Source organism: Quercus suber, unplaced genomic scaffold (assembly GCF_002906115.3).
Source record: "Quercus suber isolate HL8 unplaced genomic scaffold, Cork oak 2.0 scaffold_413, whole genome shotgun sequence".
Classification (NCBI taxonomy): domain Eukaryota; kingdom Viridiplantae; phylum Streptophyta; class Magnoliopsida; order Fagales; family Fagaceae; genus Quercus; species Quercus suber.
The window spans coordinates 180,654-191,099 of NW_027069864.1; the positions used below are offsets into that span (position 1 = coordinate 180,654).

At 40.9% G+C, this 10,446-nt stretch overlaps 1 protein-coding gene across 1 annotated transcript; it reads right to left on the reverse strand.

Annotated features, from left to right (window-relative positions):
* Positions 1-8,845: 8,845 nt before the first annotated feature.
* Positions 8,846-10,236, reverse strand: LOC136062432 (uncharacterized). The gene is made up of 2 exons (XM_065761452.1): positions 9,577-10,236; positions 8,846-9,468 (listed from the first exon to the last, which is right to left on the reverse strand). The coding sequence occupies exons 1-2, from the start codon at positions 10,061-10,063 to the stop codon at positions 8,972-8,974; spliced, it is 984 nt and encodes a 327-aa protein (XP_065617524.1). The 5' UTR covers positions 10,064-10,236; the 3' UTR covers positions 8,846-8,971.
* Positions 10,237-10,446: the final 210 nt, after the last annotated feature.

A 10,446-nucleotide genomic window follows, 5' to 3' on the forward strand; every position in this document is an offset into this window, starting at 1 on the left:
TGATGCACGAAATTTCCAGTTGAAAAACACCACTTTCCTAGTTATATTAGGACTTTGTTTTATTTTTAATATTTTTCCTTAATTAGTCAGATTTGGATGTTATTATTTAGAATATTTTTAGGAGATTTTGTAGGTTTGGGAAAGGGGGAATTAACGTGTAAAAGGGGAGGAGAAATCAGAATTACATAGACACACACACGCCTCTCTCTCCCCTCTTCTCTAATTTTCTCCTTTGTGTTTTCTGTCATGGCTCTGTGTGGCTAAAACTTTTATACTTGGTTGAAGGAAACTAAAGCCTCGGAATCAATAATACTGTGAGATCTAATTTGTTTTTATTGTTCAATTTATGCTTTGAATATCGGATATTCTTCTGTGCCTATTTTCATGATTGTCTCGTTTAATTACTAGGAGGCCTACTAGTTTATTATTCGTTTTAATCTACTGCTAGGTTAGATATCAAATCCATAATTGTTTGATCTCTCTAACTTGTGAAGCAATCAAGATTTAATGATTTGCTGCGTCAGAAATTATTAGATCTTAGGAAGAATGCTCGACTAAATTAAATACAACCGCTTGTGTTTGTGTTGTTTAGCTTCATCGATCTCTCTAATTCTGAAGGCTGCTACTAGATTAAACCTTTAGCGCTTGTCTTAGGTTGTTTAGTAGTTAGGGTTTGTTAGATCGCTTGTTTTCTAATTAACTATGACTAAGGAGAGATAGGAAAATAGTTCCAACAGTGAATATTCAAAGTGTGAATTAATATATACTTGCATCGATGATCAGTTGTAAAATTCCGATGGTGGATGTTGACTTAGACGAAGGTTTGTTCTCTTGATTACTTTCGATATTTTAATTTAAATTGTTCCTTAGTTGTTTTACTTACAATTGTTTTCATTATACTCAAGAGGCCCCCCCCCCCCAACACCCTTCCTTGTTCACGTAGCATAAAATTAGGCTAGATACTCTCTATGGGAACGATCTTTACTCGCATTACTACATATATTTTTAGGAGTATAGGTTTTATTTTTGGTTGCCTACGACAGCACACCACTGTCAATAGCAGAGAGTGTATATTTTGCTTAGAGAATTTCGTGTGTATTCTCCAGGCTTCCTTTGTACTTGATATTGAGTAATAAAAGTTGAGGTTGGTGCTTTGTAAATACTGTATGTGTGAATTTCCTTAATAATTCTGTTCTAAGTGATTGCTGCAATGTGTGTGTAGGGAGTGTTGGTTGAGACTAAGTCAAGGGCTTAGTGCCATCACAGGTAGAAAATTTAAAAAGAAATTTTTTTTTTTGACCCTGTGACAATTGGTATCAGAGCCAGGTTGCAATGTCTTCGAACACCAAGGCAAGGGTGATTGTCTTGGAGATCATAGTTGGAGTTCCTGGGGATGGGGAACAAATTTCTGTGTGACAGACTTGATGCTGTCTCTGCAGAAACAACTGCAGTGCGGAATGATCTTGCAGAACAGAGGGAATTGGTGTTAAATTGTGTTGAAGAGTTGGCTACTGTAATGGACGCCCAGAACTAGGCAGCAAGGGAGACCCAACGCCAACTTGAAACAGAAATTGCTCTATTGAAGAGAACAGTGAGTGGCCTGCCTAGGGAGGGGGAAGTGCCCACCAAAGTAAAGGTACCTGAACTGAAGCCTTTTAATGGTGCCAGGAATGCCAAGGATTTGGAGAATTTCCTATGGGATATGGAGCAGTATTTCAAGGCTGTTAGGGTGCCTAGTCAAGAGATGGTAACAATTACTAGCATGTATCTTTCAAGGGATGCTAAGTTATGGTGGAGAACCCGTGTGGAAGATGATGCAGATGCTGGTAGAGGGAAAATTGACTCGTGGGAAGCCTTAAAGAAGGAATTGAAGGACCAGTTCTTGCCAACCAATACTGCTTGGGTTGTAAGAGACGCCTTGAAGAAGTTGAAACAGACTGGTACAATGAGAGAATATGTCAAGACGTTCAGTTCTTTGATGCTGAATATCAAGAACATGTCAGAGGAGGACAAATTGTTCAACTTCATGTCTGGCTTGCAGCCTTGGGCACAGTTGGAATTAAAGAGGTAGGCAGTGCGTGATCTGCCTTCTGCTATGTCTGCTGCAGATGCCTTAGTAGACTACAAGTTTAGTAAGCCTAGTGGGGAAGAGGAAAAACATAAGTCTAAAGACAAATGCAGAGATAAGCAGAAGAAAGATGGCAAGAAAAAGGATAAGCAGAAGAAAACGTGAGGTAACAAGAACAAGGGAGAGAGTTCTACCTCTCAACCAAGCAAAGAACAACCCAAGCTTAATGCTGGCTGCTTCATTTGCAATGGCCCTCATCGTGCAAGAGATTGTCCAAAGCGTGAGAAGCTTAATGCCATGGTTGCTGAAGATGGTAGTGGGCAGTCCGATGAAGAAGTTCCCAGCAGAGTGAACCCTTTGCAATTGCTGAATGCACTACATGCATGAGGTACTTCTAGGGGTTTTTCTTATGTTCAAGTTGAGATGAATGAGAATGGGGTTGAGGGTATGCTTGATTCTGGTACTACCCACAATTTTGTTACTGATCGGATGGTTCAAAGGCTTGGTCTGAAAATGAGAAAGTGTCTAAGTAAGATCAAGGCTGTAAACTCAGAAGCAAGACCTGTGTTGGGAATTGCTTATGGAGTGAAGTTTAACGTGGGCGAGTGGACAGGAAAGGTGAATTTCCTAGTTATAGAATTAGATGATTTTGATGTAATTCTGGGTGATGAGTTCCTAGTGGCTGCTAAGGCTGCATTGTTGCCATTCCTTGGAGTATTGTCAATACTTGATGAGAAGCAGTCATGCTATATTCCTGTGAGGCGTGGGGCAGGAAATAGCAAGACAAGCAAGGGGAAAGAACCAATGGTTTTAGCTATGTAGGTTGAGCATGGGCTGAAGAAGGGTGAGACAACTTACTTGGCTACACTGATTGAAGTGAAGCAGGACAAGTATGTCAAAGTTCTAGATGCTGTGGTTGGACTTTTGGGGGAGTTTGTTGATGTGATGCCTTCAGAACTGCCCAAGACCCTTCTACCAAGGCGTGCTGTTGATTATAAGATCGAGTTGGTTCCAGGATCAAAGCCTCCTTCTAAGCTCCCGTACAGAATGTCCTCAATGGAGTTGGCTGAAATGAGGAAGCAGTTGGCAGAACTGCTAGATGCAGGCTATATTCAGCCCTCCAAGGCCCCTTATGGTGCTCCTGTTCTATTCCAGAAGAAGCAAGATAGTTCATTGTGGATGTGTGTTGATTATAGAGTCTTGAACAAAGTGACTGTGAAAAATAAATATCCAGTCCCTTTGATTCAAGACCTCTTTGATAGATTGAGCAAAGCTGTTTACATCACAAAGCTGGACTTGAGATCAGGCTATTGGCAAGTGAGGATTGCTGAAGGGGATGAGCCTAAGACTACTTGTGTGACCCAGTATGGTTCTTATGAGTTTTTAGTTATGCCTTTTGGTTTAACGAATACCCCTGCTACATTTGGTAATTTGATGAATGATGTCTTTTATGAGTATGTGGATCGCTTTGTTGTTGTGTATTTGGATGACATAGTGATATATAGTGAGTCCTTGGAACACCTTAGGAAGGTGTTGTCCAAATAGAGAGAACATCAATTGTTTGTTAAGAAAGAGAAGTGTGAGTTTGCTCAACAAGAGATTTTGTTTCTAGGGCATAAGGTCAGCAAAGGTGTGGTTATGATGGATGAGAGGAAGGTGCAGGCTATCCTTGATTAGCCTCCACCAAGTAAGGTGACTGAGTTGTGGTCTTTCCTTGGATTAGCTAACTATTATAGGAAGTTTATTCAAGAGTATTCAAAGAAGGTGACTCCTCTCATAGATTTGCTAAAAAAGGACAGAAAATGGGTCTGGACAGATGCATGTCAAGAAGCATTTGAGAAGCTAAAGGTTGCTGTATCGAGTGAGCCTGAACTGTGTCTGCCAGGTTTTGTATTGCCCTTTGAAGTCCATACAGATGCTTCGGACAAAGCAATTGGTGGTGTGCTGGTGCAAGAGAAACATCCTGTTGCCTATGAGAGTAGGAAGTTGAATGAGGTAGAGCAGAAATATTCAGCTCATGAGAAAGAGATGATTGCAGTGGTACATTGTTTGTTGGCATGGTGTGTGTATCTGCTTGGTTCAAAGTTCATGGTGAGAACAGATAATGTGGCGAACACCTTCTTTAGCACACAAAAGAAGCTGTTACCCAAGCAAGCTAGGTGGCAGGAATTGCTGCAAGAGTATGATTTTGTGTGGGAGAACAAACCAGGCAGGCATAATGAAGTAGCTGATGCACTTAGCCATAAACAGGTACAAGGATATGTGGCTGCCTTGACTAGAGTGGAGTCAGATTTTGTGGATCGGATCAAAGAGTGCGCTAAGCTTAATGCTACCTATCAAAAGCTGGTGCAGGATGTTAATGCAAGCCTTGTGAGGCATTACTGGCTTGAGGATGGGTTGCTTTATGCCAAGGGTGGCAAGCTGTTTGTACTAAGTGGAAAGATCCGAAGAGAGTTGTTGAAGGAAACTCATGATCCACAATGGATAGGACATCCTGGTAAGGATAGAATGTATGCATTACTGTCCCGTTCTTATTATTGGCCTAAAATGGAGTTGGATATTGAGTTGTTTGTGAAGACTTGTCTAGTTTGCCAGCAAGACAAGGAATTAACTCAAAAGGAAGCCGGTTTGCTGCAGCCTCTTCCTATACCAGAAGGTCCTTAGGTTTCAATTTCCATGGATTTCATTACTAGTTTGCCAAAAGTTAAGGGGATGGGTTCAGTATTTGTGGTGGTTGATCGATTCTCAAAGTATGCTGTTTTTATGGCTACACCGAGTACATGTACAGCAGAGGTGGCTACTGATTTTTTCTATAAGAATGTGGTGAAATACTTTGGGTTACCTGAGGATATTGTAAGTGATAGAGACTCAAGATTTACTGGTCGGTTTTGGACTGTTCTATTTGGTTTGACAGGTTCAAAGTTGAAGTTTTTTACTGCTAATCACCCACAAACAGATGGACAAACAGAAAGAATTAATGTTGTGTTGAAGGATTATTTGAGGCATTATGTGACTGCCAGCCAGAAGAATTGGATTGACTTATTGGATTCTACGCAGTTTGCCTACAATCTGCATAAGTCCTCATCCACTGGAATGAATCCATTTGAGTTGGCCATGGGGTAGCAACCTCTCACACCTCATGAGATTGCTAAACAGCGTGTAGGAGGCAGGTGTCCTACAACATACAGATTTGCTATCAACAAGAAAGAGTTTATGCAAGCGGCACAAGATAGCTTGTTGAAAGCACAGAGGAGAATGAAGAAGTATGCTGATAAAGGGAGGAGGCCTCTTGAGTTCCAAGTTGGGGACAAGGTGCTGTTGAAACTGGCTCCACAGATTTGGAGAAAGTTCAGAAGTGAGGCAATTCATAGAGGTTTAATTCCTAAATATGATGGTCCATTTGAGATTGTAAAGAGAATTGGTGCTGTAGCTTACAAATTGAAGCTGCCAGAAAGATTGCAAATTCACCCAACAATCCATGTAAGCTTCTTAGAGCCTTATCATGGAGATGCAGATGAGCCTACAAGGAATGAGGTAAGGTGTGCCCTGCCTACTGTTATGGTTCAGTTTGATAGAGAAGTGGACAGAATTCTTAACAAGAAGGTGACAGGTTATCGAAAGGGAGGAAATATGATAACTTTCTACTTAGTAAAGTGGAAAGGGGCGGCTGAATCAGAAGCAAGTTGGGAGAAAGCATCTACATGGTGGCAGTTTGAGAAACATGTAAAGGAATTTGAGGATACCCTACCGACGAGGACGTCGAATTTTTCTGGTAGGGGTGGTTTGTTAGGAGCTTTACACGTTGCTGATGATGGCATTAGGAATTGGAGTGCTTGGACAACATCAGGCCAGTCACATGGTTCAATGTTTTCTCAATACACCAATGGCTCCTCATGCCTATCTAGTGAAGCTCTTAACTGCTCATTGAAGGGGACAAGCCAAGTCTCCCTGCTAGATTCATAATGAAGAGCATGATGAGGGGCAGCATGTGGAGGCACATTGCTCCATATGATGCCCCAAGGCCATGGTGGAGGAAGACCATGGTGGGCAGAGACAGATTTTGATGTTGGGCAATGGAAGGTGGTGCTGACCCTACGTGATGATGCATGGCATTAGTGGCTTGGTTGATGGTTGCTTTGTGTGTGGGCTTGGTGGCTTGAATGCAAGGCAGTGTTGGGCTGCCGTGATTATGATATGTTGTGCAAGACATTGGGCTGGTTGGTGCTGGTAGAATGTATGGACTTGAGTGAGTGGGCTGATGGCAGTAACTTGGTGTGTTGCATATGGACATTTGATGTAGGCTGTGATGCTGATGAGAAGGGCTTGGGCAGGGGGCCAAGCCTTCTAAAACGTGATGGCACAATTGGTTTGGGTTGCTGAAGCATGGGCAGAGGCCCTATAATGATGTGCTGATACATGGGCTGGCATGTGCAGAGTGTGCAGCAGCAGTTATTGGCAGTTATCAAGCAGTTTCTGGCTTTCTGGATGATCAGACCTACTGTGTAGGGGCTGGAAATGTGGAAAGCAAACCAAGACAGCATCAGGCAGAGGTGTCCTAAGTCAGACCACATGTGACAGCAAGTCTTGGACAGGGGCAGTTACTTGGCAGTAACTGCTGTGACAGTTTATTCTGTATATTTATCCTAGGCTATTGGCGCTGTCAATAGCAGAGAGTGTATATTTTGCTTAGAGAATTTCGTGTGTATTCTCCAGGCTTCCTTTGTACTTGATATTGAGTAATAAAGGTTAGGGTTGGTGCCCTGTAAATACTGTGTGTGCTGTGTGTGCGAATTTTCTTAATAATTCTGTTCTAAGTGATTGCTGCAGTGTGTGTGTGTGGAGTGTTGGCTGAGACTAAGTCAGGGGCTTAATGCCATTACAGGCAGAAAATTAAAAAAAAAAAAAATTTTGACCCTGTGACACCTTGGGAAGTTCCATCCCGCCTTCGATGAAGGCAATCATAGGAATGACCATGGATTCAGGAGGTCTATTTAAGACCAACCCCTTACCCTCTTCGTAGTGTTGGATTTCAACGCTGATGGGAATCATATATTGTGCCTTAAAGACTGCCTTAGCCTCGACAGTGTCCACTAACTTAGCGTATCTACCAATGGAGTTTTGTGATGTGAAATGTTAAACTTGTGAAAAAGAAGAAACAGGGAAATCAACACATCTATGAGTGAACACGAAAAGTGCTCCTCGGGAGGTTTCTTCAGCTTAGATTGCCAGAATGTTCAACATGAACCTCAGCCAGCTCCAAGTTCTCCTTTTATAGGAGTGAAAAAGTGAGTGGTAAATGTCCCGCCCATAAATGAGGGGGAATGAAGACCGTAGGATCTTGATCGAGCCATAGAACGTGGGGAGACAAATAGCTGCCTGACACCATAAATGTAAGTCGTGGATTCTAAAGCATCAGGAGCGTGCAGAAGACAGGTGAAAGGACATTAATATGTGGGAACACATATGTCAAGTGCATAGTTTACCTGTAAGACTAAAACTTTGTTTTTGTCTCATAAACAAATAGCAAACGTTTTAGGGGGCTATTGTGGGTGCCTGAGGACCGAGGAAGAAGTTGAAGAGTTGCAACATTGGTGTGGGAATGCCGCAGGCCATAATAAGCCATTTCCCCCTTATTGCCATCATCGGGTAGAGCCCCCTCTTGTTGTTTGTTTCCCTCTCTTACAAATTTATTGATTTGGGCCAAGGTTGGATTCTACAATTCACTGCTCAAAGTGGGCTTGGGCTGTTGGATCTTTTGGTCCTTACACCTACTTATAAAAAAATAAAAAATAAAATAAAAAAACTTATAGAATATAGGGACATATTACTATACAACTACAAAAGTAAGCTCTATATACCATTTTCAATAGAAAATTATTGAAGGAATCGTTCATAATTCCACATTTGAAGCATTCTCTAAAAGAAGAAGAGGTAGATTTCTAAATGTTAGATTCATAAAACAACTCCAACTAGGAATCATAACATTAATCAAGGGAAAGGCAGAGTACCAACAACCACATATAAGAACCTATTCAGTCAATTGGCTCATACCAAGTAAGCATTGCCTTATAATAAAAGAGTATGAAGAATAACAAAATAAAAAAAAAAAAGAAAAAACTGGTTATATAATTAAATACAAGTATTACGAGACCAAAAATATTAAACATTAAATATCCAATAATGGATTGTTAATCATTCCTTCATGAGGACTAGGGACACCTAGAATCCACCTGCACTTCATGCTCTGGTTCCCACCTCGAAGTAATTAAGCACTGTGGGCATTTGCCCCATGAAGAAAAAGTGGAAGAGTTTGTTTCAGTAGGTGAAAAGTTTGTGCAAAGAGTTTTTAGTGAACCAGAGAAGCAACGTCTGGAATCTGTAACATGAAATATGTCTTATATACTTCGGAATTTTTCTTTCAAAATGCAGATTAGTGAGTTTGAAGTGCAAGACTTAAAATTAGTCATATGTAAAATTTACTGCTCTTAAACCCCATAGTATCACCCATTAGGATAAGGAAACATGGCTCAGCCAAGCAATTAAAAGATGCTCATAACATTACTTCGATGTACAAGATAAGTTGGATATTCAAGGGTTGTTATACACTTATACTAATAAATCTGACTCATGCGATTAGTGTCTCTTCAGGGATATTTGATTAAATTGGGACTATTGTAGTTTTTTCCAGAGGAGTGCAATATTTAGATAGAATATGACAGGCAGTGAGATGTTTCATGTGTTCTGAGATGTGTTTTCCCAGGCTAATGAACCAAAACATTTAGAATTATTCTCTGTTATTGGGAGAAACCTTTCACTAATAAATAAAGTAGTTGAACAATACAGAACAGAAGAATTAAATCACTGCATTTGAAGTTTTAAACATATTTCAGAAGTTTCTGTTTGTCAGAACGGAGGATCGGTTGATATAATAAGACTAGCATCTTGGCAACCTCCTCCAGGAACATCAAATCCTGACATAAAGTCATCGCCAAAGATCACGGCACCTGCTGCCAGTGCTCCTGCACCTAGGCCCATTCCAAAACCAGGTCCCCCACCACGACCACGACCAGATGGTGGCATGTTTATGTAAGACTGATCAGTTCTAGGGAGAAAGGTGGGTATGTAACCAACATTAGAAGGTTGGGGAGGCGGTGGAGGAGTTCTAGGTGGTCGGTAGCTTGGTCCAACTGCTGGTGGTGGATAGCTTGGTCCATCTACAGATACAGATGGATTGGAATAGTTTGGAGGAAATGGCATTGGATTTGGATGGGTGTATGGGAAATTTGTCTGTAAATGATTTCCTGGTCGATGGGATGGAACTATAGCTGGTTTCGGTCTATCTTCAGTAGCCAAGGTGATAATGTTGTTGTGATCTGTGAGCATAAATCCTTCCTCATTACCTACCCAAAAGAAAAAAGATATTTGAAATCAGCCATGAGATACTAAAAATTCAACTAAATCCATTATATTTATTTTTATATATGTAATGATTAATGAATATGCCTTACCTATATATGAACTTGAACTTGGCTCTTCCCTTTCCTCAGAAATACGAATTGAAATATCAACAAATCCTTGAGGTTTGCTGGAATTCTTTTTCCGCAATTGATAGCTCCCTACTTCTTCTTGTTCTTCAGTAACCGACCTTGAAGTTGAACCCTCCTCATGATTAATATTATTCTTGGCTTGCTTAGCAAAAAATTCTTTCAAGACGACGCTTGCTGTACCTTGAAGCCTTTCTCTAAGGAAAATGGGCTCTCTACTGTAAACTTCAACGTGCAAGGTGGGCTGTGACTGTGACTGTGAGTCATCGACCAAGACAGCAAACTTGGTTTTCCAGACGGGATTTGCATTGCCGGAAGCATCGATCTTGGTGCAATATTTATTATTAGGATCAATCCACCCAACAGCAAACCATTGGAGCTTCCACAGTGAAGAAGAACGCCGGAGACCCCTAGCAGATATCAGGCAGACTTCAACCCAAAATTTCCCCATAATACTATACTTTACTATTCAACTGATGAGATGAAAAAGGGAGATGATGATGCTGAGTGATATTTGTATACCATCTGAAAGAAAGTCTTTCCCTGTTTAAAGTGGAAATGGGAAAAAGGTAAAAGAAGCTGTTAAGCATTATCTATGACTATGATTGTAAGGCTACTTTACTTTTGGTAGAAGAAAATTCTTATACCTCAGCACCATTTGAGGGTCATCTATTGCCACCTTTTCCCCACTAAAGTGCGTCACAGAATGGTAGGAATCTCACCTGCCTGGCCAAAGTCTCAAAATCCCAAAACTAGGCTTCCTAATTCTCGTCTGTCTATAAAACGCCACTGTTAAATCACATCATCGGCCAAATCACTATTTTTTTTTTTTTT